Source organism: Pogoniulus pusillus, chromosome 2, assembly GCF_015220805.1.
Source record: "Pogoniulus pusillus isolate bPogPus1 chromosome 2, bPogPus1.pri, whole genome shotgun sequence".
NCBI lineage: Eukaryota > Metazoa > Chordata > Aves > Piciformes > Lybiidae > Pogoniulus > Pogoniulus pusillus.
Genome location: NC_087265.1, coordinates 11,831,149 through 11,857,258, shown reverse-complemented (window position 1 = coordinate 11,857,258; position 26,110 = coordinate 11,831,149). Strand labels below are relative to the sequence as shown.

The following is a 26,110-nucleotide window of genomic DNA, read 5'->3' as shown; positions in this document are numbered from 1 at the left end:
AGAAATGCAGCAAGTTGTGCTGCTGTGGATTACCTGCTTGTTTGGGGCTTTAGGAGATTCTTGCAGCTTTTTGAATTGCATTTTACCTTGTCAAAAAATAGGAAGCAAAAGTCAGCCAGAGAGAACGCACAAATAATGTTTAGGGAGAGGAATACAACAGAGCTACTTCTGTGTGCTTGTTGGCCTAGCACCAGAGAGAAAGAAAATTCACTCTAAGCTAGCAGCAAACTTGTCTGTAGTGCTGTGGTGGAGGAATTTCATTAAAAGTCCCCCTGAGAGGAAGGCAGTCTGTTCTACAGTAAGAACCAGTCCTCTTCACATTTACAGACTTGAGTTGTTTATCAGAGCTTTGGCAAAAGGACAAAGGGAGAACACATTTCTTATGTGAGGGTCTTGAGTGTTGCATAGGAAGGCAAAGATACTTCCTGTCCTTTCCATTGGATACAACTACCAAAACAAGTAGCATCAAAACCCTTTTTCCCTTTTTTTTTTTCCAGTTTGTTTTCTTTGTTACTAAATTTCACTGTGTCCTCACTGGCTAGGATTGTTCCATGAGCAAGATTCCTGGCTGACAGAGATGTGGGCCTTCACCTAATTGCCAATGTGCTCTGTAGTGCCTCTTGTATTGAGACGTTAGCACTAAGTCTTTTTTGGTTTGTTTTGAGCTGGCCTAAATGTTCATTGCATTTAAAGCAGGTACCAGGGATATGGATTATGAAGCATCTGTCTCCTAATGTCTTTTCTAGACAGTTGTTCCTTACACAGTGTATATATATATATATATTTGTGTGTGTGTGTTTCTTATACTTCCACAGTGTATGATCTCTTACCACATCTTTATGTCAACAGATGGAAAAGAAGAAGCAAGAAAACAAAATGCGACGAGACCAGCTGAACGATGAATATCTGGAGCTTCTAGAGAAACAGAGGCTTTACTTCAAAACAGTGAAAGAATTCAAAGAGGTAAGAACAGTTTTGCTAATGTAAACCATCCAGTGTTCAGTGGCTTGACTTATGCATTAATACATATACAACATTTCCTGACAGGATTATCATGTCATGTTTACAATGTCTCTTTGGGGTTATCTCCACATAGAATCATAGAATCAACCAGGTTGGAAGAGACCTCCAAGATCAGCCAGTCCAACTTAGCACCCAGCCCTATCCAGTCAACTAGACCATGGCACTAAGTGCCTCATCCAGGCTTTTCTTGAACACCTCTAAGGACGGTGCCTCCACCACCTCCCTGGGCAGCCCATTCCAATGCCAATCACTCTCTCTGGCAAGAACTTCCTCCTAACATCCAGCCTATACTTTCCCCAGCACAACTTGAGACTGTGTCCCCTTGTTCTGTTGCTGGTTACCTGGGAGAAGAGGCCACCCCCCACCTGGCTACAATGTCCCTTCAGGTAGTTGTAGACAGTAATAAGATCACCCCTGAGCCTCCTCTTCTCTAGGCTAAACAACCCCAGCTCCCTCAGCCTTCCCTCACAGGGTTTGTGTTCCAGGCCCCTCACCAGCTTTGTTGCCCTTCTCTGGACATGCTCCAGCACCTCAACATCTCTCTTGAATTGAGGGGCCCAGAAGTGGACACAGTACTCAAGGTGTGGCCTGACCAGTTCTGAGTACAGGGGAAGAATAACCTCCCTTGTCCTACTGGCCACACTGTTCCTGATGCAGGCCAGGATGCCATTGGCTCTCTTGGCCACCTGGGCACACTGCTGGCTCATCTTCAGCCTACTATCTACCAGTACCCCCAGGTCCCTTTCCTCCTGGCTGCTCTCCAGCCACTCAGTCCCCAGCCTATAGCGCTCCTTGGGGTTGTTGTGGCCAAAGTGCAGAATCCTGCACTTGGCCTTGTTAAATCTCATCCCACTGGCCTCTGCCCACCCATCCAGCCTGTCCAGGTCCCTCTGCAGGGCTCTCCTACCTTCCAAGAGATCAACACCTGCTTCTAGCTTGATGTCATCTGCAAACTTACTGATGCTGGACTCAATCCCCTTGTCCAGGTCACCAATAAAGATATTGAACAGGATTGGCCCCAGCACTGATCCTTGGGGATTCCTGGGCTCTGAATTCAAACACTGGAAATGCTTTTTTGACTGATAGACTAGCAGCACCTCTTGCCCCTGTCACCATGCTAGCAGGGGAGGACAATTTGTCACTGAACAAGCTGTATGTTTATGTTTCCAAATGAAGATCTGAAGATCTGTGAGCAGTTAGAGATTGGAGCAAAGAGGATTGTGGAAATGTGTGTGAACAGCAAAGGGAATCCAGAGTCTCAGTAGCTGTAAATGCCTTTGAGGACCGATATTGTTTCCTAATAACTCTGAAAGCTCTGTTTAACACTTTATTGATTTAGCCTTTCCCAAGCTTTTCATTGTAATGTGTTTCTGTTAATTATTGTCTCTGCTAATGGATGACAAAGTAGTGCTGCCAGCCAAAATTGTCATTTGGCTTCAGGTGTTTGAGGAAAAGCATCTTTCTGTAGATTTGTCCTGCTTTGAGACAGTTCCTTCTTGTTTTGGACAGTTCCTTCTTGTTTTGGACAGTATACTTGAAGAGAATGAAAGGGGCGATTCAGTTAGCTCTCTGACACATAATTGTACATCCTAATTGCACAAGTTAGGTTGGAATTATCTTTTAATCTCTTTTTTTTCATAGACTTGTTTAACATAAATGAAGTTGTGATTTTAGTTGTGATGGTTTGGGTGTTACCTGCCTCCCCCCAACACTTGAGAAAATCACCCAGACCAGACTCAGCTGAGCTGGAAATTAAAAAATGAAGCTATATTTACTGCTTAGCACAATGTACAAGCAGACATTTACAACATATACAGCTATAGACAGAAACATACAAGTTAAAAAGTAATACAGAAACACAACAGCCCTCCCAGAAACCAGAGTCCCCAGGAGAGGCTCCCAACCACCCTTCCACCTTCTTCCCACCCCTCTACCTTATCCCAGACTTTGTCTTACATTCAAGGTGAGTTTCGAGGATTGGCCAGGGGGGTTAGGAAGCAGATGGATTAGTTAGGCAGCAAGTTGGAGAGAGAGAAGTGCAGCCCAGAGCCCAGGAGCAACTCCATTATCTATATTTATGTTCTTGTTTTTACACATCTCAGCAAGCCTATGAGTGAAGTAGACATCCCCATTGTTTCCCTTTCACAGCCTATAATCTAATTCCTCTCACTAAAACATCCCAGCTAGGCTCAAACTAGCATAGTAGTATTGGAAACAGGTGGTATCTACTTATGTGAATACATTTCTTGACCTACAATTTTTCTCTGAACACTTGACCTTTTCAACAAACTGTCTTGTGAAATTCCAGATCACCTGAGAGTAATCTCAATTTCAGGTTTAGCAATAAAAGTAGATTTGCTTTAGCTACTTGTAGCAACTTTTAATGAATGATCAAGCAGCATTCCTTTTGGCTTGAATGTCATAAAGTTCAGTGAATACTGCAGTAAGACTGTGGATTTATCACAGTGATCTTCAGCTCATCACTCACTCCAGACTGCTTTGGATTCTGGAGATCTTTGGAAATAAAAGGGTTTAATTTTGCTGATGTGAAGATATAACTACTGGAGTTAAAAGCAAGTGTTTGCTTTCTGTTGACAGGAGTGCCGTAAGAATGAAATCCTGCAGGCCAAGCTGAACGCTAGTTCTTCCTGAAGAGTTCCATCTGGAGAGGTTTATGGATTGTTCAGTCCTCTTTTGGGAGGTGACAGTTATAACTGCAATGTAGATATATATATAGATAGATATATAAAATATATATATATACACACACAGAGCTGTAAAAGACTGGGTTTTTTTCCAGTATGTATTAAGTTTGACATTCCTTCATCACATGGCTGTATTATCCTATGTTGCCTCCACTACACAGTAAAGAGTTAACACAGTACAGCAAAATAGAAGTATTGTCTAATTTTATTTATTTGGGTTGGGGTTTGTGTTTTTTTTCCCCCCACAGTTAAGGATAAAGGGGTGCTTTTTGTTTGAGTTTTAATGTTTAATTAGATCAGGATTCTGGAAGAAGTGGATTGTACTGTGTAATGTGCCCAGTACCACAAGATGAGCACTGCAGAGCATGGTGGTTTTGTTAATTTTGGCCAAAAAAGCCCCACAGAGCAAGATCCTTCAAGTTCTCTTCACCAGCTAATGATTTTGCATCATTGAAATTTACACTCTAGCCATAGACAATATTCCAGAGGATAAAAATGAATTTGTAATGGTTAAGACATCAGAAAATGAAAACTCAACCTTGGATAATTCCCAGTGTAAAATTACAGATCTATATTTTTATAAAGACTAGCTGCTGTATAAATTTCTTTTGAAGTTTCATTTTTATATATAGAGAGTGTGCTTGTTAAATTAATACCTCCAGGAAAAACAAAACAAAACAAAAACAAACCAACAAAAACCACCTTAATCAGTAGGACCATCATGTTTTCACTGGCTGGGATGGAAATCAAAGTCTGTGTCACGTGTAATATAGGAAGACCAAGGTTCAGACATTCTGCTTGGTGAACTGATGCTCACCTTTGAAGACCACAACCTATTTACCCTGCTGAAGATTTGCCCTTGAAAGTTTAGATACTTTGTGGAACACTTTCTGAAGCATTTTTATATCTGTATATACAGTATTTTATAATTCAGACAGTTGCTTTTTTTTTGTACTTAACATCAGGATTTTTGGACTGACTTCTTAATGTGCATCATGTCTTTGGGAGAAGAAAACTCTCGTTCTCTTTTCCCACTAACACTGATGACAGTGCTGTTTGACTACTTTCTATGGCAGCAAATATGAAATAAAGACTGTTTGGAATCTGGTGACCTTCTGCTATTGTGTTTTTAAGGTGGAACTTGCCTTAGAGAATCCTTAATGTTTTTGAACTGCGAGAGTATTAAAAGATGAATTGTGTCAGTATTCACTCAGCAGGATGCTTTCCTGTGCCAATTGTAACAGAGCTGATATGCCATTAAACAGCAGAGTAGAATCATAGAATCAACCAGGTTGGAAGAGACCTCCAAGATCATCGTCTAGTCAACCTATCACCCATGCCTTAAGCCATTTCCCCAAGGTGACCAACAACACCATCGGGAATACAGGTACATAAAATGCAGAAGAGCTTGTGGAGTGTAACCAGCAAGGCAATGCAACCAGAAGAATGAATGCCTTAGCATGAAGGGAAACATGCTAAAGCAAACAGGGTGGACAAGTTTACGCTAGCAGAACTGAATTCTCTTGTTATCTTGACTTGACCACTGAGCTCCTCAGGCTCATACCTCACTTTGAGGTGCCAAATATGGACTGTCCTGCTATTAACTCAGCTGGCAGCTGAGTCCCTACAGTCTAGTTATAAGAGGGGCTTTCTTCTTTGCCCCCTTCCTACCCCCCCCACTTTCCTCTGGGTGGGCAAGGAGGAAGGGAGCTGGAAAAGCCAAAACATTATTTGAGATAAAGACAGTTTACTGTTCTGTTGCAGGAATGTCAGATTACACAAAGGAAAAACAAAGAAAACGAGAAAAGGTCCCAGTGTATACTGCCATTGAAACTGGAAAACCTCTGCCACCACTCAAAACCAAAACTGGAACAAAAGGGTGAACCCCAGCCCAGAAACTTGGGAAGAAGCACAAAAAGCCTGGAATGGGAACCTTTTGCAAGCTGTAGGATATATTACAAGTCCCATAAACCACAGGTAACCCCTTTCCTGTGCCATAAGCATGACATTAGCATGGTATAGAATAGACGATCCAGCTTGCTTTGTGCTGCTGGCTGGGAGTAGCCCAGTCCCCCCATCCCTTGTCCTTCCTCGTGGGGCCAGTCAGCTTAAATCAGTACAGTTACTTACCTCCCATACACTATGTAGTGACTTACCAGAGAGGTTGTGGAGTCTCCTTCCCTGGAGACTTTCTAGGCCTGTCTGGATGTGTTCCTCTGTAATCTGTGTTAGATAGGATTGCCCTGTTCTGGCAGGGGGGTTGGACTCGTTCTCCTTGGGTCCCTTCCAACCCCTAATATCCTATGATCCTGTGACTGAATATATATGGGCTGCTCCTCTTGTGTCTATTCAAAGGGTCAGCTCTTCCTAGAGCTACTGAAATAATGCAGGCAAAATTACATTCGGATTCCTTTCAAAGAAGGGAAAAAATCACATTCAGGATTCCTTCTTAGAAGGAAATTTTCAATGAATGCTACTTGCAGACTTGCTGTAGTCAGCTTTGATATTAGGTGGTGTTATTTACATCTACAAACTTTGGCCTCTATAAAAGCAATCTATGTTTTACTTTCTAATTTGTACACTGAATAATTTAACTTTGGCACCCAGATAACTTGTTTGTGAATTCAGGCTGTGATGTATTTGCATACCATGCACTTCTGAAAACAATAACAACTGGAATGGACATTTCAGTTTGAGTATATTATTTTCATCAGTATTGCTTTAACATCAAGCAGAATTTCCTAGGTAGGGTAAGTAATGAGCTTACAGGTAGAATAGATTTTTGTGATTATTTTCTCAGTAGAACATTGAACTTCATGCTTACCTGCTACAAACACAGTAAGCTGGAGATTTGACATTGAATATGAAAATATTAGCTTGGACTAGGAGCTAGTGATTTTGACTAAGATGTAAATCTGGGGGTTGTGAAGAGACTCAGTTATTGCTCACAGAAAATAAATCAGGGTCCAGATTATAACTTACTGTAACAACCGGTTTCTCTCTACAGCAGACTGAAATCCAGGGCAGACGGACACTATCTTTGCTTTCAGATCCTGGTGTGAAAATGAGAAGGGGGCTAGAGAGGTATGGAATATGTCAGCTGCTCCTTCCTTTCTGTCACAGGCTGTATATGATGGTATCATTTCTTCTGATATCTGGAAAGGAATCAAAATGGGCAAAACACTTCTAATGGCCAATTTTGTTCCACCTCTTCCTTAACTTGACTGTCAGGCTTAAGTGTTACATCAGGCTGTACACAGTCACTTTGTGTGGAGGCACAAGTACACATCATGCTGTGGCTACTGGTGGGAAGGTGATTTTTGGGGGCTGTATCCAAGATGCTTTGACATTATAAACATGACAGTCCTGCTAAACAGAAGCAGCTGAGTTCATTTTGGCTTTCAGTAAAATGATGACATTCGTCAAAGTGAAGAGCAGCATCAGTAAGTAACTTTTAAGTGGAGTTTTCACAGAAAGGAAGGCAATGCTTTAAAGTCACTATACTTGGATGTGTACCATGTCTTTGCTGGATAATTAAGGTTTCTTTGTATCATTATTCCTTTGATTTTTGTTTCTCCAAAACTGAAAATAATTTTAATGTCTACAGTTTGGAGCTGTGCAGCTGAGCCACTGAATTCTGAGTATAAATGTGTGCATATGAAGGAGCACACAAACTTATAGCAAGCAGAGTCTGTCTTCATTCTTCTTTTGAGCTGGTTGCAAGGGAGGAGCTAAGAGTCTCTTCAGAAGTATATTTCAGTGTTGCTGGTCTTCTCTGACTGTAAAGAGAAAGGCCTCACCTTGAATTCATTTGCTGTTACCAGGCTTGCAAAACAGCATTTACAGAACTTGCAGCAAAGCTCCATTTTCTTTTGATAGAGCCTGCTCAGAAATTTAGTTTGAATTTCAGTACATTCAGTTGTGATTTATATGCTGATAAATAAACTACTGTAAAGCCTGTTCTTTGTTTCAGAAACTGAGGCAGTTTCAGAACTTAAGGCATTCATTTGCCTTTCAAACTGTGGCAGTTTTCTTTAAGTGTAGTTCCATCAGTGCACTTATAAAATGTCTTTTGAGAGTGAAATCAGTGCCTTAGACCTAATCTAAGCATGATAAAATCCAGATGATCTTTTTGTTACAGGATAACAAAATGGAGTACTGCACTCAGTCACTATTGATTTGAAGGAAAGCAAGTTAAAATGTGACACCTTTTTTTTTTCTTTTCTTAAAAGATTTTTTCCTCTTTATTTCATTCTCTTCTCATTGAATCACATAAACATTCAGGTTGGAAAAGACCCTCAGGATCATCACTTCCAACCAATAACCCTACTCTACAAAGTTCACCTCTACACCATATCCCCAAGCATCACATCTAACCTATCTTTAAACACATCCAGTATTGGTGACTCAACCACCTCTCTGGGCAGCCCATTCCAATGCTTGACCACTCTTACTGTGAACATTTTTACCCAATGTCCTGTCTAAGTCTACCCTGTTGCAGTTTGAAGCCTTTCCCTTTTGTTACCTGTGAGAAGAGATGGGCACCAACCTCTCCACAATGTCTTTCAGGTGGTTGTGGAGAGTGATGAGGTCTCTCCTCATCCTCCTCCTTTTCAAACTAAACAGTCTCAGCTCTCTCAGTTACTCTTAAAAAGATTTATTCTCCAATAAGATTTATTCTCCAGAAGTGTGACCTTAGCATGTACATTTCTGAAGGAAATAGTATTTGAGGGGTAGAAATGTATGACATATGAACGCGTTTTACTGTGTGGCAAAGAGGCAGGTCGTACTCTTTTATTGTCCAAAGATACTATGGTGCAGCTGTACTCTGTTATACATGAGATAGCAAAACTTGGCTGTAATTTCTGTAGAAAAGTAAAGTTTACTTGCATGAGAGAAAGGGCTTCACTTCCTTTAGGTCCCATTCTGTATAGCTGCTGGTACTCATGTGAAAGAGAAGCTGCAGAATTGTGCCTTGCTGGTTCACCCACCTCCTCAGAGCCAGCTTTGCTAAATCCGGCATGTAAGTAGGGCACGAGTACAAGGCAATATGCACGTCTTACTTGTTTGGGTGGTGGATGACATTCTCTTAGGGTGAACAGAAGCCTGTTTATTTATGCAATATCTCCACAGCCATGGCTGCAGCCTCTCTGAACCCAGCCAGCTGGCATCTGAGGCTTCTGAGGCTCTGGACCCTGGACCTGTAGGCAAGTGTTTTCTCTCTGGCAGTTTTTTCAGGCAGGACTAGTGGCCACGTTGCACCCAACAGCTACTGGTGGCTGCTCATACTTTGTGTCCCTGCTACACAAAGATGCAGACAGGCTAGAAAATGTCCAGAGAAGGGCCATGAATGACTGGAGCACTGGAAGAGCTGCCATATGAGGAAAGGCTGAAAGAACTGAGTTTGTTCAGCCTCGAGGAGGGACCTTATTACCACGTGCCACTACATGGTGGCTAAACTCCCTTTTTACAAGGACTCATACAGAAAAGGCAAGGGGTAATGGGTGCAAGCTACTCCAGGGGAGATTCCAAGTGGACTCTAGAAGAAAATTTTTCACCATGGGAACAGTTAGATATTGGAATAATTTCTCAAGGCTTTCCCAAGTGGATTCCCCTGCATTGGTCAGTTTCATGACTCAGCTTGACAGGGTGCTGGACCATATTATTTAAACTATACTATTACCTAGAAAGGTAATGATGATCCTTAGGGTCCCTTCCAACCTGGCATTTTGTGATACTGTGATACCTGGTGTCTTTATGACTGGTATAGACCAGGCTTGTGAGGTATTGCTTGCAGGGGTTTGTCAACCTGTATTCTGAGAATAAACCCCTGCATCTCTTTTTGTATCAATCGTCATGTAGGAAGGGATTGGGAGTTCTCATGTCAAGCAGCTATCTGGAAGGAGAGACAAGTTGAAAGATCAGGAGTTCCTGATCGGTATTGAATCCCTGCAGAGCTTTTACTTGTGGAAGCTGTAGCATAGATGTGGGTTTCATGGAGCAAGAAAGAGCTTAGGAAGTTACTAGTGGCTTCTGTTCACATTCATCTTCCAAAGCTCTTTGATCTCTGCACAATCTGTGGATCTCAACAGCACATCAAACTGAGGTTTTAATCTTGGTACAGCTGCAGGTTTCTCATAGCCATGCCTTCTGATGAGCAATTGTCTCCAATGTGTTCTTCTAGGAACAGATTCAGTGGTAGGAAAGAAAACTAGTCGTCCACTATATACAAGCAGAGGTAGGTGAGTGGTGTATCCCAGCTTAACAACTTCTGTTTGGGGAAATAAATGATCATACATCTAAGCACTGCCAAATGTTTCTTTAGAACAGCTGATTTGTTACTTTTTTTTTTGTATTTGGGTTTCTGACATACTGGATCGTTTCTCCTAGCTCACATGGGAGTTGTATTTGCCATATTTAATTTGATCCATCTTAAAGCCAAAGATAACAACACAGCAACAATGTAAGATCAAGACTCTAGTGCTTGAAGTGCCAGAAAGAACAGTGATTGCATGCCTGATTTTCCTCTTTTTTTTTTCCAGTTAAAATGAAGTTGCATATTTTAATAATGAGAGCAATTAATCACAAAGTAACAAGGGAGGTAGGAAATGAGCCAGAATTCCAACTTTTGTTAATCAAGGCTGATGCCTATCCAGCAGTTATGCTCCCATTGCACCAGGTTAGTGGGTTTGGTGCACAAACCCATGGGTAAGACACTCTGTGCTGTGTAGAAGCCTAAGGGATGCTAATGCCTTCTCTGGCTTTAAGTGGGAAGCAACATCCAGAAACAGCATCCAGCAGGTTAGGGTATAACTCTGATTAACATATTTATTTCCCCCCACACTAAGCTCAGATTCAGTGTGATTAAAATCCAGGATTTTTTAAATCTTCCAGATACAGGCATGCACAGAGACAGTGTGGGAAGCCAATTTTGTTAAGAGCTTTCTTAAAGCACTGTTGTGAAATGAAAGCTGTGCTTGTTTCTTGTCGCCTCTGGGCGAATCTAAAGCAGGCTGCTTTTGGTGGAAGCCTGTCATTCTGTAACACTCACTGCTGTCACAGATGCTTGGGTGGGCACAGCCCTAAACTAGTTATCTTGAGAACTTCTCACAGTAAAATTACAGAGGCTGAGATTCATCTCCTAAGGAAGTTAAATTAGTCTTTGAGGAGGTGGAGAGCTACATTGTGTGCTGCGTCAGTAGCCCTGCTACAGTTCTTGAGGTAGCTGAAAACAGCCCTGCTGCATCTTCAGCATCTGCTGGAATACCAATGTAGAGCACAGCTACAGTGTGCCATACAGCATTCTTCTGGCTTGATGGTGTTCTCTCAAGTTCCAGATGCCTAACTGTGGTAAAACCTACACACTAAAATCTGTGTTGCCTCTTGGAAGGGTTCCTGCAGCGGAACTGGAGTGTGGTGTTCCTCCAGTCAGCTGGCATTTGGGATTGGAAGTAATGGCTGCTGCAGCTACAGACTGTGATGGGCTGAACTTCAGTGCAGGAGGGTTGTTATTAGATCTGCATGCTAGTAAGGGCTCATCTTGCCTGGCAGATGGGGTACAGGCACTAAAACTTGACCAAAGTGTGGTTATAGGGAACTTCAAGAGTGGGCACATGCAGGCTTGTATGCTTTTCAACCACCAGCTTAGGGTGACCACATTGTTACCTTTTTCCATGCCATCTGCTTGGATTTTAAGGATTTTAGAGCAATGACAATTCATCAGAGGTTATGTGTATGGCCTGCAGTTTTACTAACTTTTAGGCTCTTCCTTCTGGTTTAATTAGGCCTCCAAACACTAGTTTGAAGTGTTGCTCTTCCATATGCAGGCGAATTGAGATTCACAAGGGAGGCAGTTACTGAAGTTGGCCTTTAGAAGTTTGAACCACTATCCCACAAATCTTTGAAATTCCAGGTTATCAAAAATGTCTTAATTCCCATTGACATTGAGAGGAGAAGCATCCTCTGAAGGTATTTAAGGTATACAGGTGGCTGTGGCTGCAGATGCAGCAGGTCACACTGGAGTGTCAAAGTGCTGCAGTGTGATGTACAGCAGTGCTGATATCACCACATGCTATGGTAGTAAGATGAGGCCAGGCAGTTCCCTTCAGGAGCTGGAGGAATGTGCTTCAATGGCATTTGTTTAAATCACTTGTTTAGAAAGGAGCTGGAACTTGCTTTGGTCTAAGCTGCCCATATACCTGACATTAACATCACCAGGTACATGAATCTTTTTAGGCTACACTGCAGCAAAATCCACTTTATCTTAAGCAAGTAAAGGCTCCATCATTTTTCTGGTTTCAGAGTGCAAGATACAGACATTTGATAATACTTCTGTGACATACCTATTAAGTACATGAGTCCCTAGCAGAGGGACTCTGCTAGCTGCCACTGCCTGCAAGAGCCTGTCAAGGTACTAAGATACTGGCAGGAGCTTTGTGGTCACCACTTGTGTCCATGTGATGCCCATTAACCTGGTAGTTATCAGAGATGAGGTTATGTGATGCACTGCAGTGAGATTGGGATGCCAGTGCTGTATATTGCTGCTGAAATCTGTGACTTAGTCATCCTGTGCAGATTTGTATTGTTTGCCTGAGGGTACACATTGAATCAAAGGGTTAGGTAAGCAACAGAAAACACAAAACGAGCAGAGAAAGGTTGTGTAGAAGGTAAAATCTTGGCTTCAGAAGGAGCTGTGATGTTCAGCCCCATCGCAGCTACATCATCTTGTCTTTACAGTATCTAAAGAAGTTTTAGGAGGAGATGGGAGAGGGTGCAGGGACTTTGTTGTAAGTAAAAGGCTGCCAAGCATCCCTGTTCAGGCAGCACAGGGAAGGGAAGGAAGTAAAAAACCATTAGAAGAACAAATGTAGAAAGAGAGAGATTTAGCAGTATGCATGGGAGTACTTGTCTTCTATTTGTATTGCTGGGACAGGGAGATGCAGTTTTAGGTCTTGGAAAAAACAATTTAGGACTTGGTGTTGAGTCAGTTGTGAGCTTCTGGAGTGACTTAGACCTGATGGCATCAGTACCTTTCCTACAATAGGAGGATGCTGATGCAAGCTGACAAATTGTAGACTTCACTCAGGTGAGATGGTGAACACAAACTGTGGTGCAAGGACCCCTGACACTGCAGTGCAGGTACTCACCTGCTGCAGCCAAGCAGACAGGTGCAGCTGCCAGCAAACCTGTGACTGAAAACACTATGTTTGGTGTTTGCAAACAAATGCATGTGTATGGCAGCATGAAAAAATAATGCAGACAGTCCCCCTTCACTTGGAGGTGTCAGGTGTCTGGCTTGAGCTCACCTGGGTTTCAGAAAACAAGAAGAGCTTGAACCCTGCAGAGCAAGAGTACAATGCAAATGAGAACAGTGCACTGTATCCTCCTCCCGTGCAAGTGATGTGAGCACATTCCCAGTAGCTCTGAATAATTTTACACCTGGCTCTAAAATTTCACTTAACCCCAGGGGACATACCAGACCTGTATTTCACCAAGACTTCCCACCAAGGACTGCTGCTTGCTAGCAAACATGCAGCCCTTCAATCATACTAGAGCGTGGTTTTGAGCTGCTTAGTCATCCATATTAATTTCACCTCAGTTCAAACACTGATTGAATACAGCATGTTTATTCCCTTCCAGATAAATCTCCAAAAGGAAGCCAGCATCCTGCCCACCTCACAAACATTTCAGTATAGCTCAATTAGCAGTTCCCACCGGTGCCTTTGCTAATGATGACAGCGCTGCAGAATGGCACTCGTAGCTGTTAGATGAGATCAGCCCAGTTAAGATTTGACAGTCGTGGTATCGGACACGTGCAGTGCTTCACTTGCAGACTGTAACACATATTGATTCAAAGAGCAGACAGGAGGTCTTCATTCTTCTTTGCCAAACCCTGGAGCAGCATATAAGTCTTTCCAAGGGGTAATTGTAAACTGTCCATAGGTTTGTATCCAAACATCATCCATCTTCTTTTTCACTGTTCCTAAATCCCCTCAAGTAGGTCTTGCACATGTAAACTCTGCATATCAGAGGCATGTTTCCCTCAATAACTCTCTGCATTATGCAATAAAGGAATTGCTTTCCCCACTCTGTCCCCTTTTATCTCTGCTTTACAAAAAGGCTCTTGAAGGCGTTGTTATAATTTTTGTTAAATGCTGTATAAATGAGAGGATTAAAGAAAGAATTGGAGTAGCCAAGCCAAAGAAAGATGCTTTTCCAGATGGGTGGGACGTTGCAGGAACAGAGAGGACTTATTAGTTCTGTGATGAAAAAAGGGATCCAGCACAGTACAAAAACTCCAATTAAGATGCCAACCATCAGAGCTGCCTTTTTCTCTTTTTGTTCTCTCCATGTTTCTCCATCTGTCTGGAAAGTGATAGCTGCATGACGAGCTGTAAACACCATCTGTGGTTCATGCAAAGCTTCCTTCACCTTAAAACAAAAGCAAACATGGAATCTTACCAAGACAATTTGTTTGAGTGAAGCATTACTTTTAAATGACAGCACGACATCTGTGCACCTACCACAAAAGCCCCCAACTCTGTTCCTTCTGTGCTAGAAGAAAGAAAATGCCCCAGAGTGCCAACATTACCAGACTACTCATTATGTTGGAAAAGCTGCTGAATGTGACTGACAAAGCTAAATAAAGAGTAACTGATGCCACGTGTGTTGTGGGCATTCTCTTTCAGTTTATTTTACTGGATGCCTTGATACCTAGTGGGAAATCAGATTGTTACAGAAGGCTAACAAAGGCAGGAGCCTTCTGTCTATCCCTAAAGCAGACTTTCAAGGCTGCTACATGATCTTCAGGCTTGAATTCATAAATGAATTTCATTCTCTTGCAGGCCCTTTGGGTCATTTCCCTCAGGTATTAGGGAGGCACCTGCTACACATGCCTGCTTGTCAACTACAGGATAAAGCTAATTTCTTCAGCCTAACTTTCTTCAAAATCCCATCCATGGTGGGTGTGGGAGCTTGTCAGTACCACTTGTTCTGCAGAAGGGAGAAAGCACACTCTAAAAAACTCAGCTAAATCTTTTTTTAATGAAAGACTGGGATTCTGATTTAAGGAAGTGTTGAGACATGTGTCTGATCTTTGGAAAATGCTGATAGTTCATTAACCCTCCCAAAATTATGAAAGCCTGAAATAAAAGTGAGTGCTTTGGAAATATTTCTGTAGAAAGTAAACCTGTCAATGAAAGAGAGAACTCAGGTGCATTCTGATCCTCCTTGAGAGAGGCTATGTCACAGGCACATTTTCCTCCTGGAGAGGGATGGAACATCCTATTGTACCAGCTGCAGCCTGGTCTCAGTGCCAGCACAGTACCTGACAGCAGGAGCAGCGGGAAGCACCTGAAGATGATGTATCCTCAGGCGATGTGCCACCATTTTGCTGCAGAAGCAGAATTGTCTGTTCCTCACTTTCTCTCTTCTGTCACCTGTCATTTATTTCACTCAGATCTACTTAGTATTCTCACAAAAAAACACTGCAGTGCCAGAAAACCACCATTTCAGTCAGTCCTCAGTTCAAACTGGCTTCAGCAGAAGTTACACAAGATATGAAAAAAAGGGCATGAGCTTAGGCCACCAAGAATGCTTTGTGTCTCCTCCCTTGCTAAGGCAAGACATTGGTCTGTGCTGCACATACAGTACAATGCTCTCAACAGCAGCAAGACTGGCAAAGAGGTTCTAGGCACAAGCTATTCTATGTGCTTAGAGCCTATCCAGAAATCCATGGTGATTTTACTCTGGAGGTTACAGTATCTGCAAGTTTAAAGTTCTTCTAGGCATTGCAGTTATGAAGACAGCACAGTGAAATAAACATTTTAAGCTTGCAACCTGAGGCTTGAAAATTTGCTGAAGTGGTAACCACCCCAAAGATGGCACATTTTCAGGTTAGCTACGTGCTCCACAGGCTCATGCCACCTTTCTACAAGCTTTATAATAGATGGAGGGCCTCCGTTTAATATCAGCACAGCAGCTCAGAGAGGGAAGCACTGGCAATGGCTGGACAATCACTCTTCAAGATGGATATCCCTGTCTTCACCCTCAGGCATGAGACATGGCAGCAGAATTTAAGAACAGCAGATTAGGGGAGCAGGCAAATAATGGAGGAAAATGAAAATCACATCTGTCCTGACAATTAAAATGGGACACCTCTCGTGTAGCAAGGATCACACCATTTGTCTGCAGAAGGACTTGCTCTGCACATCCCTAATCACACTGCGCGAAAAAGGATGGCTGCATGACATCAGGACAAATCTGTGACAAGCAGTCCTGAAAGATTACGTCTTAGCCCTGAGGAATTGCCACATAAGTATGCCTCTTGGGAAGAGCCATACAAAGAACTTTGTCACTAGCATTGGGCACAGTTTGGCACTACATTTAACCTTCAGCTCTTACTCAAAAGACAGAGCTTGCAGTGTGTCATCATCAAATCAGAGCCTTCTCTTTTCAGTACTTCAGGATTTGGAAGGCTTGTAACTGAACTGCTAAATTTGCTGGAAGTCACTCTTTTATTGTTTAGTTTCACACTGTGAGGAAAAATGATCTAATTTGTTTTGATAGAAGATGGCCACAGTCCTTCAGGTATTTTTTTTAATGAAGCATGCATTTACAGCTCAGTTAAGCTCCTACTGAAATCAGAGGAGTCCACTAGTCTCTAAATACTAAAGGGTAACTGAAAATAGATCATGGTACATTTTGTAAATTCCAGAGCAGCAGTTGTCTTCCTGTCTACTTTCCTTCTTCTGCTTTCTCTGTTATCATAGCTTTTCTCTCTCTTTTTTTTTTTCTTCAGGTATTTTTTTAATATTTCTGCCTGGGACTTCTGAATAATGTTGTAATAATGGGAATCATAATCCTGGTGCTTTAGGAAAAAAAATATGAGGTCTCTCCTGCAACCCTTCCTTAAGTAAGCTATGTAAATATGCCTGGAAGACTGGAGATACTTGGCTTCAGTTTTCCACAGAAATCCTTTGGAAAGGATACACAAAATGTTCTTGAAAAGGTTACTAGTATCCCTGTTCAGCAAGGTCCTTCATTCTGGGCTTGGAAGATATAGGAAAGCTCAGATTTCCATGGTCATCAGTGTCTAATGCTCATCCAGTATGTCGTTTCCAGTTGACCAGCCACACACACTATGAACAACCCTCTCTCAGCTGGCTCTCTATCAGGCTCACCTGCAGCAACACCTACCTCTTGGGCATTCCTGGCATGGGGTACTGTTCCAAGTGCCAGCCCCTGGCATGAGTGCTGCCACTTGGCAAGCCTGCAATCCACTGGCTTGTACAGCTTCTCCTGGCTTGTACAATTGCACGAGTGACCAGACTCTAAAGAGGGTTTCCAGTGAGGCCCCTGTAGATGCTCCAGCTCTGCACTATAGCACTTCCTCCCTGCCTAGGTACCATGTACGCCTACTACAGCACTGCCAGCATCTCATCCCTGCCATACAGACTGAGTCATCAGGGAACAATTCCACCAGATTTTAAAAAATGAAATATGGATTTAACCTGTTCCTGTAAAAAAATAAGTATCAGTACAGACTGCAAAGCTGGAAAAGTCCAACCTTTCATTATCATTACAATTTTTAGATGCTTTATTACTCTCTATATGATTCGCTACAGATGTGACTCATCTCCCTGGCCAGGTTGGTATAAGATTATCCTTGCTACAACTACCAGCCCCCAAAACTATGTTGTCAAGGCTGTCTGTTATAAGCCAACCCACAGAAAGAACATGGAAAGAAGTTAGTCTACTGCAGGCAAATGCTGTTGCAGCACATAGTGCTGGCAGAGGAACCAAACTGAAGGAATCTCCTTCTTATGTAGGCACAGGGGAATGCACTGTAATTTGGCATTGTCTGAACAAGAGCACAGGCCAAATGATTATATAGCTGCTTTCCAGCCTTGCAAGTTGTGATTTTCTTCAACTAAAACCAGCTTTGGCTATACCAGTTCTGCAGTTTCTAGTGTCAATTCTTGAGGCTTTACTCCAGTTTCTGTTTTAAGTCACAATACTCTAACCACTATCCCTGTGTCACATGGAAGAAAGGACAAGCCTGGTATAAAAGCTTCCCCAGCACAAAACCTTCCCCCTCATTTTGGGCCTACTGATAAATGCTGGGGAGCTGACAGTGACAGAGGGGAAAAGTGGTCACAGACTGTAAATTAAAGCAACCCATGAAGATGCTTTAGTTTATGCTGGAGACATCTCCTGTATGTGAACATCTCTGCATGGTGTTGCACACTGTTCACTTTACTGTGCTAGTAGCACACTATTGCTTGGGCATAGATGCCCTTTCTTCTGCCCAGAAGGTGCAGTTCAGTGGATAAAAGACCTGGTATGGAAGGACTGCTACTCTGAGGCCAGAATCATGTTCTAAATTGGTGAAACTGCTATTTCCAGGACAACAGGCTCTGTAAATTGCAGAGATGACCACAGTCAAGTGAGAATACGATAAAGAAAGTTAAATGACAAAAGAGTTATCTAGCACAATTTCTTCCTCAGACACAAAGGAGTTTGGTTTTAGTTTCAGAACTCATTCTTTTGTACGTTGATCAGTAGTTACAGTGCAATGACACTGCTGTTGTTTTGTTCCTAGAGCAGTATGAGCCTGATTCCTGTGTTCCTAGCACCACTATAAAACATATGACACCAAGGAGCTTCTGTTGAAATCCTTTGACTTTAAATATTCAGTATAGCTTTGAGGATCATTATTAATGGTCCTTCATGACAGAGTGTGCAGTAACAAAACAACACTAAAAATGGTGAGCATCAAGCAACCCTGGCTTACTAGCACAAGTTCAGTTTCATCTATTACACTGATTCAGCAAAGATAATTACTGCCACAGAGCAGCTTTGTCATACTTCTTACTCTTTGAACAAGAACATGAAAAGATTAAATCCACAAGGAATGTTGTGGATTTAATTAAATCGCCTGGACAGATGGGCAGAGTCCAATGGGATGGGGTTCAATAGCTCCAAGTGCAGGGTGCTGCACTTTGGCCACAACAACCCCATGCAGAGATACAGGCTGGGGTCGGAGTGGCTGGAGAGCAGCCAGACAGAGAGGGATCTGGGGGTGCTGATTGATACCCGCCTGAACATGAGCCAGCAGTGTGCCCAGGTGGCCAAGAGAGCCAGTGGCATCCTGGCCTGCATCAGGAATGGTGTGGTCAGCAGGAGCAGGGAGGTCATTCTGCCCCTGTACTCTGCACTGGTTAGACCACACCTTGAGTACTGTGTTCAGTTCTGGGCCCCCCAGTTTAAAAGGGACGTTGAGATGCTTGAGCGTGTCCAGAGAAGGGCGACGAGGCTGGGGAGAGGCCTTGAGCACAGCCCTACGAGGAGAGGCTGAGGGAGCTGGGATTGTTTAGCCTGGAGAAGAGGAGGCTCAGGGGTGACCTTATTGCTGTCTACAACTACCTGAGGGGTGGTTGTGGCCAGGAGGAGGTTGCTCTCTTCTCTCAGGTGGCCAGCACCAGAACGAGAGGACACAGCCTCAGGCTGCGCCAGGGGAGATTTAGGCTGGAGGTGAGGAGAAAGTTCTTCACTGAGAGAGTCATTGGATACTGGAATGGGCTGCCCGGGGAGGTGGTGGAGTCGCCGTCCCTGGGGCTGTTCAAGGCAAGGTTGGACATGGCACTTGGTGCCATGGTCTAGCCTTGAGCTCTGTGGTAAAGGGTTGGACTTGATGATCTGTGAGGTCTCTTCCAACCCTGATGATACTGTGATACTGTGAATGATCACAAGAAATGGCCACACTTTCTTGATGCTCCATATGACAAATAGTACATTTGATAGGGAAAAGCTCAGCTCCTTTCTCCCAAAAGGACTTTTTCTGCTGTAAGAAGAAATAGCTCTACTTTCCTCCCAGGAACGCACTGGCCACTCTACTTTGCTTCCTGCCTCCTTTCCTACTTGATACCTGCTTCTACTCTTCTGGACAGTTGCACTTTGTTTCCTGACCCATTTTTTTCTACTTGTACAGTCAGGAGCAGAGATAAGAAATAAAGGGCCTGAGACTCCTTCAGAGAAGGAGAATCTATTTTCTCATTCATATTGTCCTGACTGGCAACATGAGTTGGAGAAGCTAAATGGGCCAACATGCAGAACAACACTGCACCATTGGAGCTCTGAGGCTTGATATTAAAGTGAGAAGGACTCTCACAAAACTGGTAAGGCTTGGAATAGGTCTACTTACTATATGCAAGGTACTTTGAGAGGGGAGAAAGAAACAAAATCAGAATCATCCAAAACCCAGCCTTCAACAGAACTTAATTTTCAACTCATCACATGAGTTAATCCAGACTCTGCAATTAGTCTAAGTAAACCTCACATTCAGCTTCTGTCATCCTTGATTTTGCTGGGCTACAAGTGACTAATTTAAATGGACACTATCCAGCAGTGTCTGCTGGTGTTCATGCAGTCTCACTTATTTCAGTTGGACTATTTACTTACTGTCAACAAGGTGTGTCAAGAGTATAGCTCCTGTCAGTGATGGCATGTCTCTGATTTTTTAGGAGAGTCACCTACATCAGTATTGGCAGCAAACAAATAACGATACAAACAGGAATGTAGATTTAGGGTCCCAGTTCTGCAATTTCTTTCAAGAGAAAGTAAGAAACAAACTCTTGGTAAAACCAGAAGCACCTCAGGTGTTTCATGTCCATCTCCCTCACCTGATATTTTTTTTAATGCCTTAGAAAGTGTTTTTTTCACTTCCACAAGTTTACACTAAAACTACTCAGAATAGTTATATTGTAACTATTCTATTTAGAACCTCTAAAAGAGTGTAGGAAAAAAGTATGTATGCCAGCTTTGAGCTTGGAGGCAGCTGTCCTTTCTTTGTACATATATACACACATAGAAATGTACACACATACATAAACATGCACTCTGGCAACCTACAGAACACTTTAGTACCTGATTCTGTCAGCTGAAAAGCAATGTGCAAAATCATCAAGGTACCATCACAACTCTTCTGCTTGGTGCATTAATTTTATTTAAGGCATTTCTAGTGGCATAGAACCATGACCTCAAACCTTTTCCTCCTTAAATTAACTGGCTAGTGTTAGCCAGCTACACTGCTGGCTATACCTCAGGCCATAAGCTGCAGCCTGGCATACAGTTCTACTACTGCATTACTGACAGCTAATTCCTGAGTGCAACCCAGCTGAGATCGCTGTTACTACTACTCACCTCCAGCCTAAGAAGCTGGCATCAGCTGCTGAAAGACCCTCTAATTTTACATGGATGAGCTAGTGCAGAGCATCCAGGGTAAGAACTGAGAGAGATCCACAGAGTACTTTACACTCACAGTAACAGCGACAAAAGAACAATGTTGCATCTGGAGATTCTTCTCCAGAGTTCACTGAGGCACTGCTACTGTTCCTATGGACATGATATATCCTGCTCCTGTAAGTTTAAATAGGGTCAGGATAAAACTTTGCAAGTCTTAGTCTCTTAATTTAGAAAACTCAGAAGAAGCTCATCCTGAATGCCAGCTCCCCTAATCCATGGGTTTATTTAACACTCATGTGTGAAGACAGGCATCAGCTCCTCCATGAGATGATGCATGAAGGTTTGCATAAGCATCACAAAAGTCTCTAAGTCAGCAAATGAAGTTCCTGGGACAGTCGGGAAATTTGTCATTTTGTTCCAACTGCAGATGCTCGAATCAGAGTTAGGAAAGAAGAGGCGAATATGCCAATCACTGCTAATATAAGGAACATGAAGAACTGCTGGCTTGAGCATTTGCCGGTATTGTGATAACAGCTGTACTGGCACCCCCTCCAAAATGGGTATTCGGCTCACACTGACAGGAGCTATTTTGTCAGTAGAACTTCCAGACATTGCATCAGCAAAAACCACTCACCTGCCAGCCTAGCTGTGCCCACACAAGGGCTGTTGCAGAAAGAACTGTGACAGGAGCCATACTTTTTCATATGAAAACTGACAAAGCAACAATGTCTTTCTGTATGGCCTAAAAATTAAGCAGCAACATCTCAGCTCATTTAGCTTCCCAGAATTTTAGATTCCTCTGTGTGTGTACGTGAAAAGTAAGGGCATGCAAAAAAGCACTGTAAATACTAAGTTATCTTTTGTGCTTGGAAGGATTATGCATTAACTCCAAGCATTACATTCATCAAATTTAAAACAACTTGGAAAGAAATTCAGTGCAAACAAGCAATGAAGGCTGTTAAGTAAAAAACCAACCAAACAAAAAACATGAAAGCTATTCTCATATCTTTTAACACAGTCTCTGCTTTTGCAGGAAAGACAGCTTCATAAATCAGCTGATACCTGCAAGGCATCAGGACTCAAATCTGCAAGTCTGATCGCACATAATTACTGATGCTGCCATCTCTGGCTAGAACTGGGGAACACAGACTTTTATTTGTGAACAAAATAACATTTTCTACCATGACTCCAAACCAAACTGAGAGAGATTTAGCACAAGAGTGAGGTGCTGCAGGATTAGCCCCAACTGAACAGAAAGAGTGCACGTCTCTTTAGACATCTCTAACATCCACACAACTCATCTTTTGTTGTTGGGAAGGGACTGGATGTAGAAAGCAAAACAGAAGTCACAAAAACATACTGTAAAAAAATCATTTCCACAGGTGGAAGTGAGAGTCAGAGCAGATGACAGAAAGTGGAAGAAGTTTACAGAAAGCCACTACCAAGCACCTTGGCATCATGACGTGGGTGATGGTGCCATCAGGAAGAGCCTGGCACATGGGGACACAAGGAGCCAATCTCAACCCTTTCACAGGGATGGAGCTTTCCTGATAGCAAGGTGCATCTCCAAAATGAGTGAGAACTCCTATGCAAGTAGGCAACTCCCATTGCTCTGTGGCAATACAGGGAAAGTTTGGGATAAAGAGAAGGAAATGATTTTTAAGACAGCTAATAATTTGAAACGAGGAACAAACCACTGCTCTTTGCTTCAATAGTATACAGTGAGCAATGTGTACCCAGAATTTAAGGAAAATAGCTCAAACACATAACTTATTAATTAAAATCTATTCAGATAGTAATAGATCCTATACAAAGTCTATGCTGGTAGGTAAATGTGCATGTGTTTACTCACTACTTGACCTACGGAGCTGTTCATGTCTTTGTTTACCCCATCAATACTGCAGAGGAATGACAAATCCAGACCAGAGACAATGTTTAAACGACTCCCCAGAGTGGCAGTGAATGCACCTGCCACTTTTATAGCACACTAAAGGAAAAAAATGAGACAGAAACTCTTCTCTGAGAACGGCACTTTTTGACTGGCTAATTACTGCTCACGTCCAGTCCGTAAGAGAGCTACATTCACACCAGAGCCCCAGGGCACATCGCAGTTGCCTGGCTGTGCAGAGTGATGGCTAAGAGCAGAGGCAGGGGCGCTGGTGCCTGGAGGAATTAGCAGGGGCTCACCTCCCCATTCCCTACCCTTACCTGGGCAGTCTTGGGCAAGGGCACCACGGCGTTGCTCCTGCGGCCTGCCATGCGGAACCTGGCTGCCTTGTAGATTCTCCAGTAAACGAAGAGCACCACGCACAGGGGCAGGTAGAATGCGCCACCAGTGGAGACGATGGTGTACGATGGCTCCTGGCTGACCTGACACAGCTCCTGCTCAGGGCTGTAGGTCTCCCCCCAGCCAAAGAGGGGAGCAAGGGAGATGGCAGCAGAGAGTACCCAGGTGAGAGCAATCATGACGTTGGAGATGCGGCGGCGGGTGAGCAGCGTGTACTCCAGGTGGCGAGTGATGGACCAGTAGCGGTCCAGGGCGATGGCAGTGACGTTCCAGATGCTGGCTGTGCAGCACATGACATCAAAGCAGACCCACACGAGGCACAGCTCCCGGCCCAGCCGCCACCGCCGCCCAGCCGACAGCTCCTTCACCAAGCTCAGCGGCATCACCAGTGCCGCCACCAGCACGTCTGACACCGCCGTGGAGGCCACGAGGTTGTGGGGCACCCGATGGAAAGCCTTCACTCGCAGGATAGTCACTAGCACCAGCAGGTTCCAGAGGAAGGTGGCCACGGTCAGGAGCACCAGCAGCGTCACGATGAGAATGGTGAAGATGGAGTAGGGCTCCCGGGCCCTCCACGTGCTGCTGCCCACCAGCGCGGAGGCAGCCGAGACGTTGGCGCCCACGTTAGCTGATGACGTGTTGGGGCCAATGCTGGGCTGACACTGGCCTCGTGGGGTGCAGGGGCTCAGGGGCTCCGCCATGCCCGACACCGAGGCTCGGCCCCTCACTACTTCTGCACGCCAGCACTCTCTCCTTTCCCAGGTCGCCTGCCGCCCTGTTACCGTCCCTAGCCCCGCTGCAGAGGAGCGGGAGCCCGCAGTGGGTCTCCCCTCAGCAGGCGCCCGCCATGTGCTACCGCCTCAAGGCAGACCGCACCCTCTCGCCCCGCGGCGCCACTGGGCACCCGCAGTCGCCCACCGCTCCTCACGCCCATACTAGGAGGCTGCGGCGCCGCCGAGGAAGCTTCTGCGGGACCGCGGCGAGAAGCAGGCACGGGGAGGGCGGCACCGCCGCTCCTGCCCCGCCCCAACGGCCGCCTCGGAGGCGGTAGCAGAGCCCCTCCGCGGCGGACGGTCCGCTCCGCTGCGGCAGGAGGTGCCGCCTCCGCCGGCATCTCGGCTTAGCTCCCCTGAGGCGGCCGGACGCTGCCTTCTCCCCACCGCCCCCCGTGAGGTGACGGGACACTTCTTTCTCCTCACAGCCGCCGTGAGATGACGGAGTGTCTCCCCGTTCTCCCCGCAGCTCCCGAGAGGCTGTCGAACACTCCTCTTCTCCTCACGGGCCCTGCCCACCATGGTCCACCAGAGCGTCGCCTCGAGTCAGCGGCCTCTTGCCGCCGCCGGGCGCAGCCCGCAAGGTTGGTGGCGGCTTTGGTAGCGAACGCGAGTTACTTCAAGGCTGCAGCACTTAAATGGGAAGTTTTCTACGTTAAAAGCAAACCAACCAACCAAAGAACAAACAAACTATTTAATAATAATAATAATAATAATAATAATAATAATAATAATAATAATAATAATAATAATAAAAAATAGTCTATAATTTGGAGGTGTCAGGGAACATCTCGATCTTTACGTCTGTTTCAGGGCAGATTTACAGTATGATTTCTTTACTAAAGGCAAGTGCCCAGCCTCTGAAAACCAAGATGTTTCAAAAATAACTTTAGACCTGTTACTCGGCCTCTTTTAAAGTCTCTGACAGAGGTTAACAGGGTGGTACAAAGCAAAGAGTTTTGTCGCTTCCTGGCAAGCAGTGTGACAGGATCCTGTAGTAACCTGAGCACTGCGTTTTAGGTACATGGCTAATGTCTTTTAGCCTGCTGTCGTTCCTGGGATCCTTTACAACCCATACCCAGAATTTCCCCTCCTTTTGTTTCACCGTAGCCTGTTAACAGGACAGTTTTAGTGGGACAAAACTGGACAAAACCAGAAGTTCATCTCCCTTATCAGGTTGGAAGGTGCTGCTGAGAGACCTCCAAAGGGATTTCAGGTTATGAAAGGTTGGAAAATAAGACCAAAGAAAGTCTGTGACATGCTTCCCTGCAAAAGGCAGCACACTGTCATAAATAACAGGCACAAACTGGTGTTCATGCAAGTTAAGGCTTTAATAGAGTTGCAGGAATCAAGCAATGTACAGGCCTGGGTGCGAGGAGAGACTCTGATCTACCCCAACGCACACCCTTTGCCTTCAGCTTTGTCTTTTTATACCCTATTCTATTACATATTTACTAAGTTCTAAGAAAAGGTTGGGTTTTCCTTATCAGTTCTTAGGAATGTGAGATGTCTCTTCCACACAGGTCTCCTTTTATCCGGTGGTCCCTCTGGTAATCTTTGATGAAGTAAGGGGTCTTGCTTAAGTGTCTTCCTCATGAACTTCAAAGTCCTGGTTCTTCTATTTGCTCATACAGGAAAGGTGGCACCAGGAGGAATGCATTTCCATTTAAATATGCAAAAGACTATCTCTTCCACATGCCTCCCTCCTTCGCCAATCTTATTACTCTTATCTTTAAGCTTATTGAGATGGTGGTGCAAGCAGGAATGCAGTTTCATTCAACCCCCCCCCTTCCTCCTTGTCTGTGACCTCTTGCCACAAATTGATTGGATCAAACATATGATTCTATATATTTCTCACAACACCTACAATCACAAATGATAATGGAGCAGAGTTTGGAGACAGTTCAGTTGCTTATTTTTGAGGTAGAGAAGAAGTATTCTCTGGGTGAAAATAGTCCCATCTAAATGAATGCTGCTCAAATCAATGTTCTTCTCTTGGTTTCATGTCACTAAAGAAACAGAATCATCTCAAAAAGCAGCAACCCCATACAGTACTACTATGTAACCCACAGCAAGCA

General features: G+C 44.0%; 2 protein-coding genes across 2 annotated transcripts in view; one reads left to right on the top strand and one right to left on the bottom strand.

Annotated features, from left to right (window-relative positions):
- The window catches only part of CCDC93 (coiled-coil domain containing 93), a 49,311-nt gene extending 44,475 nt beyond the window's left edge, over positions 1-4,836 (top strand). The window contains exons 22-23 of the mRNA XM_064156336.1: positions 850-963; positions 3,622-4,836. Coding sequence (XP_064012406.1) covers positions 850-963; positions 3,622-3,675 — 168 coding nt within the window. The 3' untranslated portion in view covers positions 3,676-4,836. The remainder of the gene's footprint in view (positions 1-849; positions 964-3,621) is intronic.
- An 8,502-nt stretch (positions 4,837-13,338) lies between these two features.
- Positions 13,339-24,282, bottom strand: LOC135182343 (5-hydroxytryptamine receptor 5B-like). Its single transcript, XM_064156347.1, has 2 exons — positions 23,181-24,282; positions 13,339-14,159 (listed from the first exon to the last, which is right to left on the bottom strand). The coding sequence occupies exons 1-2, from the start codon at positions 23,958-23,960 to the stop codon at positions 13,827-13,829; spliced, it is 1,113 nt and encodes a 370-aa protein (XP_064012417.1). The 5' UTR covers positions 23,961-24,282; the 3' UTR covers positions 13,339-13,826.
- Positions 24,283-26,110: the final 1,828 nt, after the last annotated feature.